Source organism: Bactrocera latifrons, unplaced genomic scaffold (genome assembly GCF_001853355.1).
Source record: "Bactrocera latifrons isolate USDA-ARS-PBARC rearing strain unplaced genomic scaffold, ASM185335v1 scaffold_5, whole genome shotgun sequence".
Classification (NCBI taxonomy): Eukaryota; Metazoa; Arthropoda; class Insecta; order Diptera; family Tephritidae; genus Bactrocera; species Bactrocera latifrons.
In genome coordinates, this window is record NW_017537156.1 from 884,441 (window position 1) to 897,389 (window position 12,949).

At 37.3% G+C, this 12,949-nt stretch overlaps 1 protein-coding gene across 1 annotated transcript in view; it reads right to left on the reverse strand.

Annotated features, from left to right (window-relative positions):
- The window catches only part of LOC108973647, a 136,606-nt gene that overhangs the window by 89,749 nt on the left and 33,908 nt on the right, over nucleotides 1-12,949 (reverse strand). Inside the window, exon 4 of the mRNA XM_018941038.1 lies at nucleotides 141-431. Within this exon, the coding sequence (XP_018796583.1) occupies nucleotides 141-431 (291 nt within the window). The remainder of the gene's footprint in view (nucleotides 1-140; nucleotides 432-12,949) is intronic.

The following is a 12,949-nucleotide window of genomic DNA, read 5'->3' on the forward strand; positions in this document are numbered from 1 at the left end:
AGCGTTTCCTGCAAAAACACCACCAAAAATATATATCCCAACTTTTCTTTCTTTTTCAGCACAATTGAAGGGTTTAATTAAAACAAAAAAAAAAAAATATATATATATATATATGAGTACGTTAATCTCTGTAAACTTACCAAATCCGCAATATTCGCCACCTGTATAGCGTCGTGTATGACCTCGGCACGTGTGCTGCCATTACGTTTCTCGTACATTGCTTGGTCCACAACAATGGCCGTTTCGATGTATTTGGTTGCTTCGCGTACATCGCGCTTATAACGGCCCGCACCGTTCGGATGTATTTCGTCGATGACACCAGCCGACAGCAGTTTTGGGCGACGTGACAAACGCCACGTCTCTAAATTACCCGAATTGGCGCATCCTTTATTGGCTTTAGTGCGTGCCTCAAATATCACATGCGGATGCTTCTGCTGGAACGAATTGGAAAGAAGGTATGAGAGGACAGCCAGAGCCAAGCTTAACGTAAATTTGTACAAAATTGAAATTAGTATGTCATAAAATCGTTAAGGTGTAAACGAATACTAAGATACTCTTTATAACAGTTTTAGTTTTCAAAAAAGATCAGCTGCCGCTCATTTATACAAAATCTTGAAAATATGTATTATAGTACTTCGATGTATATATATCCGATTTCCAATTTGTATATCTCTGAATTCTATATCGCTTCAGTATTTTATATAACACAATTTTTTGTGAAAAGAACACAACAGTCTTCTCTGAACTCTGAGAACGTGATCCGAGCATATTTGAATTCTCTTAAGTAGTTTTAAAAGATCGAGATTCGAAGATCTCTAAGTTGGGAAAGATGAATGATAAGTTCAATCGGTTTACAACTTATTAAGAGGTCGTTACAAGTAATCTATAATAAACAGTATTTTATGAGCTCCAGTTTGAAGTTACATGTGTAGTATCACACTCAGACCCTAAAGGTTAAGGTGGTTAATTCAACAGTTGTTTTGCTTAATTAGAGCTAATAGGGAAATGGGAAAAGGTGTTTATGTTATTTTATGAATGTTCCAAACCGAGCAAATATATAAGTAAAGTGTTAGGATGCAATTAAAGTCTTAAAATCTAATATGTTTAAGGTACATATCCTACACACCATTGAAGCCAAATCGTTCAAATTTTTTAATCTCTCTCACAGTGCAAAACTGACTGAAATCGAAAAATATTTAACACCGTCCATATTTTGTGGCTCATCTTTGATAGGAAGCTTTCATGAAAGCCGAATATCGAAGACAGGGTAAATAAGAAAAAACGTTAACTTTGGTTGCAGCGAAGCTAAATACCCTTCACAGATGCATTTCTTTTATCAACTATATTTTCAGTTTGTATGGAAGCTATATGCTATAGTAAACCGATCTAAACAATTTCTTCTGATATTACATTATTTTTATAAACAATAACTCATACCCAATTTCGTGAAGATATATCGTCAAATGAAGATATATCGTCACTGCAAGCATTTGATAACGATCATTCAGTTTGTATGGCAGCTATATACTATAGTAATCCGATGTAAACAATTTCTCCGGATATTACATTTTTGCTTTAGAAAATAATCTATACCAAATTTCGTGAATATATTTTGTCAAATGTAAAAGTTTTCCATACAAGAACTTGATTACGATCATTCAGTTTGTATGACAGCTATATGATATAGTGGTCCGATATCGCCGCTTCCGGCAAACGAGCAGTTTCTTGAAGAGTAAATAACACTTGCAAAATTTCAAAACGATGTCGTAAAAACTGAGGAATTAGTTCGTATTTATACATGCAGACAGACAGACGGACAGACAAACGGACATGGCAAAATTTACTCAGCTCGACATACTACTGATCATTTATATATAAACTTTATAGGGTATGCGACCCTTCCTTCTGGATGTTACAAACTTCGTGACAAACTTAATATACCCTGTTCAGGGTGTAAAAAGACATCGATTGACTTATACTGTTGTAGAGAAGCCACTGGCAAAAGGTGGAGTCTCCGACTGAAAGTTTTCCTCTGCTACTACGATATCATAGTCAAATCCACTATTATCTTTGGAGCCTTAATGTAGTGAAGAGACTACACTTGCAAAGAAACAATTAGCGTGATTCTTTAGGTATGCGTCACAGCTTGGGTAAGACGATTGGTCGAGGGGTTTACTGTCAGAAGTTTTCTATAAAATTCAGCTTCAGACTTTCTGGCTATTGCATTGCTCTCCAAATCGAGGTTGTCGCCATTAAAGTACCAATAGATTTGCTCTCGTGTCCTCTTGTGGATGAGGTGGAAACAACTCAACGCTTCCTTCTTGACTGTCCCGCTTTTGGGAGGGCAGGAGTTAAGTATTTGGGAGCGCATACTGGGATTGGAAATTAAGCACCTGTGTAAATTTGTGTTGTCTCATAAGCGTTTTTCAAATTCATAAGTTCGACAACAGGAGTTCTTCTTTTTTATCTCTTCATACAGCAGTCGAAGTGCTTTCACCCTAGATCAGCCATTTAGACTATGCCCCTTAGCAGTTTTGTTAAAAAAATTTAAAAACGGCGAATGCATCAGATATTTTATACCTACATTATACATTATTTGAGGATTTTATAGGAGCCGGAGTTAAAATTGGACGGTCACATTAATCCGCACCTACCGAACGAATAAAAATGTAAAAAATTGCGAAATATTTCACTTTCCAGTACACTAATCAAACAGCAATGAATGAATCGGGTAAAACTGGGCATGAATATTGGAAATGAGCACCAACTTGTAAACTCTGTCAAAACCGGCCGAAAACCCCCTGATATCGAATACGCTGACGCCAGTGTATTTTAAGTGAAATATCACCTAAGTTATTCGATATATTACTGACAGTCATACATTTAATCTGCGAAGTATAAAATGTTCGATTGCACCGTACTATGAAATTTTTTAAGGATAAAAATATATTTCCAGTTTTGAAATTATCGCTCGCAGTGAAATCCCCCATAAATAATTTTTTCCTGCACTGCTATATCTTAGTTTTTACCTCGACCAAAGATGCCACGTCTCACTGAGAGTTTACTATATATAAGTATACGAGTAATACGCCTAAGGCGTCCTCAAGAGAGATCGCTTTCAGTAAAAGTAAATTCTAGCTTACTCTTCAAAATTCAATAGCTGAGCTGTATGCTGTATATTTTTAGATGGGATTTTCATTATGGTCTCATACATAGCGTATACATGTATGCATTTATGCATTTGGTAGCAACAAATGAGATTTGCTCTCACCGGATAACGCCTAAAATAGAATTTTCATTTTTAGAAATTTTTCTGCCAACTCGACGCTGTGTGATGCCAAACCTAGAAATTTTTCCTATAGAATTCCACAAGGGGAAACACGGCTTGTGCATATGTGTGTGCGTATATAAAGGATTTTTCCAATGAAAATTCAAATTTGTATCGTTGCGCGCAAAAATGTCATCAAAATTTTGACATGACTTTTCGAAATTTATTCAAGGCACATTCGCGCCGATACAAGCGATTGCAACGCGTGTGACGCCCCAACCACACATTTAGGGGAGGCGTGCAAGTATAAGGCGGCTAACACTTTTGGGCATGTGGCTATATGCGCATATGTGTGCATGTGTGCGAGTGTGTGGGTTAACTGATGTCGGGGATCAAATGCCGGCTCAATGACGCTGGCGGCCACGCGCTAAGTGTGAACTCTTGGTGTCAAATTTGGCAGCGAACAATGTGTGGGCGCACAACCACGCAAACACATGCTCGCACATACATGCCATATGCACGATAAAAACCGCTGCTTTTACGTATGTATGTATGTGCACACATGTATTTGCGTTGAAAGCGATTTCGCAGAATTTGCGCTTGGCGAATGAGCCACTGGCATGCGCGGCACCGCGCGCACCGCAGCCGTGATTCTCTGGCGAACGGAATTCTACTCAACTTTGGTTGTGTTGCTAGTAAATTAATCGCTGTTCGACAACGTTCCGGTCACCGCCCACACCTTCCGATATTGTTTGTGTATCCCTGTACTTTTTGTTTGATTTCGGTTTTGGCTTGACTCCCCGAACCGATTCATCAAAGCGTTTTTCGCTGCCACTGAAATCAAATTCAATTTCGTCGTCTGCCATACACATATACACAAATAAACACATATGTGTGTATGTACTCCGTCACAGCGTCCGCCCACCGCTTGCTGACTTTATAATGAGCAACAGTTCGTCGCAAGGCGGCAACAGCTGCCACATCTCCGCCCTCCGCCAGCAAATACTTTGGCAATGACAATGTGGACCAAAACATTCACACACTTACACACATATGCTCACACATACACACAATATCCATTTACGCCTACTGGCACTTGCTTGAGTCGCGCAACTTTAACATTTTAATTAAATTTTAATTACTTTTGATGGCGCAAATGCCATTCGACGTTTACTTGGATACTCGCTGGATTGCCTGGTAACGAGTACAATTCCAGGCTTGTTATTGCTTAACGAGATGTGCGTGTGTATGTGTGCTTTAAATACGCACATCATGGTTCGAGTGATTGAGAGTAAAGACTGACGAAAATCGAATTTTCAGTGATTTATATAAATGTATACATGCGCAACATGTACTTATGTATGTATGCACATATATGTATATAGCAAGATGTTCGCGTGTTTACTTATAAAAATTATAAGCTGAATATAACATATTATTAAATTTTAAATTTCATCTAATTCTTTCACTTTTCAGTACACAAATTAAGCACTAATGATATACCGGGTTGAAACTTTGCCCAAAATCTGCCTTTGAAGTGTGCCAGCTTATGACCAAAAAGTACACAAACCGGGCCAAAAGTGTTTTAGCACCATGGACTGAATATATAGACCCCAGTTCTACTGCGAACTTTTTGTCGAAAATATAAGCCATTCTGTGATATTTATTTTAGAGACTCAGAAAGAATTTTTTTCTGATAATAATGTGCTCGTGTGCCAAATATTCCTTGAATCGGATAAATAATTAATTCAGTCTACAAATACCTAATAAAAAAGACTTTCGAAATTCCGGTTGATTTTAAATACTTTCGTGATGCTCCAAACGTAAGAGTTAACGTCTGTTGAAATCTTCGATTGTTTCCTTTCAGTAAGCAACTTTGGATCCCGGCGGAGGACATCGCTTTTCACATAGAGGCCCCACTACGTATAACTTAATTTTGAAAAGTTTGAATTACTTTTAAATTTAAATTCGCTAAACCACCACATATTTTAATACTGGATGTTCAGTCTAAGTACTACCTTTTAACTTAGCAATTTATTCTTCAGATTGAGGTGGTATCCTAAAGAGCCGGTAAAGCTTCAGCATTTTTAATCTTAGCTGAGTTCTACGTGATCTTTTCAAGTGCGCCTCTTACCAATTGTAATACAAACATACTTTTCACATGTGTTTCTTTGAAACAACTGACCATTTGAAGCCACTTGATCGCATTTTTGTGTTTGTACGGGCTTTTCGGTGTTAATGCTAATAAATTAAGGGTGCTTGCTTTACAATATTAACAGCATTGGTTGCCGGCATTGTAGCATCAACAACAAATAATAATGTGGCTTTTTGTTTGTTAATGCTTTGATCTCTTTTTGCACTTCTACATCGCTAGATCCATCTCTAAACTCGTCAGGAGTAAACGTGTTTTGGAGGTGTATGTCAAAAACCTCGGTTTTATCTGCTTTGGTCCTGCTCCAATGACTTCTGCTGTTTACAACTGTTGAGCATCTAGATATCGGCTTATTGTTTTGTCTAGCCGCATTCCAAAGAGTGTTTCTAAGATTTCTTAGTTTGGCAGCAACCATAAAGGCCTCTTCCTGAGGACATGCTTCAGCTCCTCTGTCGCACGACTGAGAAGTTTTTCGTCATTATGATATCTACTGACTTGTACGCCGAATAAGTGTGCTTCGTCATTTTATCTTAATTAAACTCAGAAAGCGTGTTTTTCTTATAACAGTGTATCTTTGTGCATAAAATGTATTAAATTTAGTGAAAACTTGCGTTATCATGGCGCGATAACGATCGCCATTGACGGTTACATTCTTACCAGAATAATTTTTGAAACCACACCAATACTTTTTATGTTCCTTTTTACAAGAAAGCATGCAGAAAACGAGTAGAGACTGGTCGAAGTTAGCTATTATAAGTGAAGTGATTGGGTTCGTCACCTCTGACTGGTTAAAAGTAAGTGATAATTGTTCTTGTAATACCAAAAAATAGTTTTGAATAAAGCCATTTCTCTGCAAGAAGAGATCATTTTTAAAGAGCTGCTAACTTATTTGAAATGAACCATATTCTAATCACGAACTTTGTAGTTCTTGCTGTAAAGCAAGCAATTTGCCACTCTGTATACTCAAAAGTTTACAACAAACACGAAAGTTGACGTAGAAGCCCCAAAGTGCACGCTCGTACATAAACATTTCTCAGAGAACATAAATGAAGGATGAAGTTGTCATACGTCAACATATCACCGTGTTCATTAAGCGTTCCCTAGTTACTCGATTATAGACGTAATTGTAGGAGAAGATTCTCGTCCCGCTTCATCGACGTATGGCTGCGTAAGTATTTATATGTATGTGTGTGCAAGTATGCCCCATATCGTTCAAATCTAAATATTTTCTTCTTATATAATATATTAGCTTTTGCTGGCGCATGTAAACTTCAAAGCTAAAACGCAGTCAAGAAAAACATGCAACACGGAGCGGCAGCGATAACGCACTCGTCTGCATGTCGAACATGTGGCAGGTGAAGTGATGTTGAAACAGCGCGTTGCAGCGACAAAACCAGTACTCAGAGCACAAGAGCATAAAGTTTTATTATCTTTTGCGTGTTGACATGCTGATGAGTTGACAAGGTGAGTTGAGTAAAACTACTCACACCATCCGGAGGAAACACTCGCCGAAAGTGTAAGCTTTCTTAAGCTGCTGCTCGCGGCGGCAGCGGCAGCGACAGTGGCAGTAGCACTAGAAGCTGCAAAGCTAATATGAAGACGCAGCGCAATCCTTGCCAGGCGACCCACACCATTCGGGCCACCAGCAACCGCACGCACCGTAGCTAAGCCACACCGCGGCCGCCGCCGCCGCCGCCATCTGCTCTGCAGCATTTTGATTTAATAAACAGTGACGCTGCTTTTGTCAGCTAAGGTTGACGCCAAATTGTGTCAAATATGAGTGGCTGGTGGGAAGTGTTGCGGGGCAAGTTTGCTCATCATTGCGTTAGAACGGGGTTGCTTGTAGTCACCATTAAATACGTGTAAATGCTGTTAGGCGGTGTTCGTTGCCGCTAAAGTGCATGTTACGAACACTAGTGCCTTGCTGTTGTAGTTGTTGCATACATGCGAATATTGCTTTTGTTGTTTTAGCCGTTGCATATGTACTGATACATGCAGTGGCGTTAGTAATTGTGCGTGACACATGCCTGCGACAGCAGCCACCAACGCCAACAACAGCCACCATCAGCGACAAAGTCGTACAGCCAACAGTAACACCAACAACAGGCGCACAACAAAAATTGCGCAAATTTTACACGTTTCTCAGCGCTGGTTTTGGTTCATCGTGGTCCTGGTGATCCTTTTGGCACATCGTTCACTTTGCTCGCGCGCTTTACAAATTCTGCGGTTGACTTTTGCTTGGTTTGCTATGCGGAATGCGGTGTGATTTTGGTATGTACTTTGGCACATGCACACTAGCACTCATATGGATAACCGTATGTAGATTTGACAATGGCTGCTTAGTTGACTACAAATGGCATTTGCGCTGTAAGTGCTTCGTAAATTTCCTAACTGAATTCTGGTAATGTTGATGTTAATTTTAATGCATTTGCTAACTTTAATTTTCTAACTCCTGCACCGCAAAAGTAAGCGGTCAAAAATTATTTTCATAATACACCGAACCGCAATTCCACTTTTGACACAATTGCATGGTATAATCTAAAAATTAAATTTTCTAATTTTTCCAGTAAAATTGGGAAATAGATCTGAGGCAAGACTTGAAAATTATTGAAATAAATTCCTGCTAACATATAAGGGCATTTGAGACTTCCTTTAATAAATCGAAAACAAATTAAAGGCAATTTTCAAGCGATTTAAGATGCAACAGCAATAAACCACATTCTTAAGACGGCGTGAGGTCAAACAACTTTAAGGAATGGATGGTAAATTTAAGACAAATCTTTTGATCCGGGAATTTGGAAGCATTTCGACGGACAAACCCAATTTCAGAAAACCTTTTAGAAGGAATGATATATTGATATATATTACCCCAAGATATTATTTTTTTTAGGACTTATCATTCCAGCGTAAAGTGGAAGGATTGCCCGCTAACGCTTTTCTAGATTTTAATAAACTTCCAAAAAGACTAAGGGTTCGACTTAATTTTGGGTTCCATACAGCAGAGAAAGAATTTCATACTGATGAAGAGAATGAATGACGGATAATTTATTCTTTACATTGCAGATCTCTTACTACAATACATTAAGCTTTACGAATAGGAAATTTCAATCATCATATAGTTGTTGGATTAATGCGAACGCCTTCGAGTTTTCACATAGTTTTTTCATAGTGAAGTAACTTCAGCAACGAGAGAATTTAGCAACAAATCAATCAGCCTTATTATAATAAAATAATGATGCTCCAACAAAGGTTCCGTTGATTCCTATTGTGATTGATCAATACCTTTTTGGTGTAAATTTACAATGGAAGTTCTGAGAGGCTGAACATCAAGCACGTGATAAACTAACAATAACAAAAAAAAAAAAAAAAACGCATGCTGATATCATTTGTACATACATATATTTCATAGCGTCTCCAACATTTCCTTTTAAGTGTTATAAACTTTCTTGGCAAATTTAGTATATCCTGTTCAGAAAATAAATAAACAGTGCTTGAAAGTGTTGTGTCGACGAGATAGCAAAGCATCTCATCTGAGATTTTGTAACGTTTGTGTTCACGTGATCAATTAAATGCACCAGTTTAAGTCAAGTTTGATCTTGGGTTTAGTCAGTGCTGTTTTGGTTGGTGAAGATATTGACTCTAAGTTTTACTTGCGATCTCAGACTAATTAGTATCTATTCTTATTCTTTAATTTTCTTTCATAATCTAATTCTGGTTCCACGTTCATATATAGAATATGAATTTTTTAAAGTTATAGAAACTTGCTTTCAAAATCATGTTTAATTCGAGTATATTTGAAAAAAGTTCGTCATATTTTTCTAAGCAATATTATGCTTTGCTATCCTGTGCTATTTTTGAGCTCAATAATATTTTCAATAAAACATTTTTTATTAACGGATGTGAATTATAGCCGTTCTGGAAAGGAATGAGGACTTCCACTAAGTATGGCGTTCAGGAGGTGTGATAACTAAAGCTATAAGTTGCAGCCTCCTTCTTCATATTGCTTAAATCATCTCTTCACAATGGGACGTTCTACATTACATGCGAATATGCATTCTTCTTCTTCAATAATAGAGGTCCAGCCTGTAGCTTTTCCTACAACGTTAGAATAATGTTGTCAGTAGAGCCAAGTTCAGCACTTCACTTTTTCCTGAAGAAAATAGATCTATTCTTCAGTTAGCACAAATGGCACTACGATAAGAAGTGGCATTAAATACGTAGGTTTAGTTGTAGAAACACTATTTATACCTCAACGAAAAACGTAGGTTAACTTTTAAGGCTGGTAGGTTAACAAACTGGTTATGGAGACACACTTCGCATAAATTGAAAAAAAAAACCCACTTACAAACCCATATGCTTAGAATCCAACTGTGGATCTCAAGATTTTCAACGACGAACCACTGCAAAGTTTTCAAAGCAAACATATCCGTCAATCTTCAACGATTTAGTCAGAAGCATGTATGAGATAGATAGTCTGTATCATCAGTGCAACAACACTGCAAAAACAATATACTTGATAACAGCCTGCACCTATAGCAACAATCGGCATAACCTTTCTGTAAAAACTGTCATTCGATCAGCATGTCAAATGCCAAACTTTCCAGAGGCAAAACAATCTGATGCATCACTCAGTGAGTTTAAGAGAAACTACTACCGAGAATTCTATAAGTTTAGGAGATAATACCATACATAAATTGGATGAAATTCTGTATCAAATACACAGACAAATATGTACTTCTGAGAGCACATATCCAATCCAATTCAAGAATTGCCTAAGAACATCACCGCGAATTCAAAATAATCAAATTAATGCACGAAACTAACATTGGGGAAACTCTCGAAAAGAAAAAGGTAAGTAAAACTCTGTCGTCATTTGCATTTCCTTCTGCTAACTGCTTAAATACTGCTCTCCTCAGTGGCATTTGAACTTTTTTAAATTCGAATAATAGTAACGGAATACTTATTTATACAAGAGAAACTAAAGCAAAAGCAAATTAAAGCTTCACCAAGCTCTCTATATATTATGTATATATATGTACATATATGTGTGTGATGCATAAATTTATATGTATACATATCTGAGTGCATACGTACTAAATCACCGGCAATTCTCATAAGTACACTTTAGTGGCCTCAAGGCGGCAACATTGCATACAAAAGGTAAGAACAAACACACACCCATACATATGCCACATGCACATATCTATAAATTATCACATTTTATTATACACGAAATGAAAGGTGCACCAGCAGTTGCATGGGTGCGGCCTAACAATTGGACAGACAATTTTACAACTTCACGGTTGACAACGGCTGGCAGAGCGACGACACGACAAATAAAATCACAACGGCAGACAGATACTAAAGCAGGGCAGTAACTACACTAGCCACAATTGAACAATCAAAGCGGTGGTGGTATTGGTGGTGTTTGTGTGGGTAGAGTTATTACTTACCCACCCAAGATATAACTCTCCAGTGGGTGGCTTTATGTAAAGGAAAGGACCAAGGGGCAATGTACGCTGTATGTCTATTCGTCACTACCGTGCTGCTATTATGCCATACTTAGATGGGTTAAAGCCGACATGCGCCCTCGTACCACGATCGCTGGACCAGTGGCAACAATTTGTGGCAGCAGTAAATGCACATTGCTTACGCAGGCCGCCGTTAGTCTGTCGTTTCTACAAAGGCATACCTTGCAGCCTCAACAACAAACAATCCAACCAACCGCCTCAACTCTTCGCATATATTGATAATGCTGCCCGGCGCATCAATGTGTGCGCCAAGGCGTATGAATAACATTCAATGTGATTACATTGGGGCAAAGTCAGTGATTACGACCCGTCGACCTGTACGGCTCTACATAGGTGTGGGTGTGTGTGCAGCACTCCGTTTTGGGAGCGGATTAGCAGCGGCATTAAGCATTACTACAACGTGCCTTGTGACTTTTGAATATTCTCAGCAGGAGGCCGGCTTGGCCTGGCGCATTTGTGGCTAGACTTTAAGGTCGCCTGCTGTTATGCGGTGCTAAGCTTTGCTGCCTGTCTATTTGGTATTGGCGCATATTTTAATTGAAACTTAATGTTTAGAGTCATGTCTTGGTAGTCAGTAAATTATTTTCTTTAAATAACTGTCTTTTCCATTAGAGAAATTTCATCCAGGATTTGGGAGATTTTAGTATTAATATTAGTACAGATGTGTATGAATGATAGATAAGTATTTTTCCGACAAAATTTCAGAAAGGTATATATTCAGTTATGTGCTGTATACACTTAAAGTCGAGCCGAACGTATTTCTCCATTTACGCAACACGCGCATGCACCCTCGGCTCGGCATTGAGCGTCTACTCTGTTATATAATGTTACGTTAAGTAATGTCTTATTATATTAGTTATTTTAAGATATGGTAAGATTTGTTCTTGATAATTTCTGCTATCTTAAGTGAAATTATGTTATGTTATGATAGTTTACGTACATATATATGGTGTTACATACGTATACCGTGTTTTGTTGCAATGTATTTGAGGTAACAAACCTCGCTGATATGCTAGGTTAAATAACTTTAAGTTAAGTTAAGTTAAGTTAACCGTGCGATTCTGTACTCTGATGAAGTATCAAGTCTCGAAATTTGAGATTTTAAGTTAGAGACAATTCTTGAGACGATTTACTTACAGACTAAAGTGACAGTCACAAAATCTATTACATTTAATTATTCAGAGATGTTTTTATACTTGAATGAAATTGATAACAATTATTAAATTTTTTATAACATAGTCAAATAATAATAATTATCAATAAAAATAAAAATATATGTTGACTTTGTTTCATAATATTAACGAAATTTATGTAAAGTTGATTTATTTTTAACCTTTTCGTATTTGAGCTGCTTACAAAATATCAAAAACGGCAATCGATTAATATCTATGATGATCTCAATTCTATATTCAAAATGGCAGACAAGAGTTCTTTTTGGTTTTGTGACCTGCTAACTACCAGGTCTCAAATTTGAGGCAATATTTTGAGACTAAGGCTAGAGACTGTTTAGTGACTAGTAACTAGTCACAAATTGAGATTTTACCTCAAAATGTCTCAAATAGAGACTAGAGACTGGTTACAGAATCCCGCTATAAGTTAAGTTAAGTTAAGTTAAGTTAAGTTAAGTCAAGTCAAGTCAATCCAAGTCAAGTTAATTTAAATTAAATTAAGTTAGGTTAAGTAAGTGTATAATCGGGAAACTATCAAAAATTTATAGCAAATATTTTTCTTTGTTGAAACTAAATTCTTTTTTAAACACCTTTAGGACTATCATTTGAAATTTTCAAAGCTGATGCTAAATATCAAGTGTCATCTCCTTAACCACAATGTGAGATATAGTTGCATTCTTTGAGTCCGCAAATGTTTTTTTGGATCTCTTTGTTTTAACCAAGAGGTAATAGTAGTAAAAAGAAACAAAGGAACCCTCATTTTACATTTCCATTGACCCATTCCATTAATACTCTTTTGCGCGCATACATCATTGTTATATGTATATAA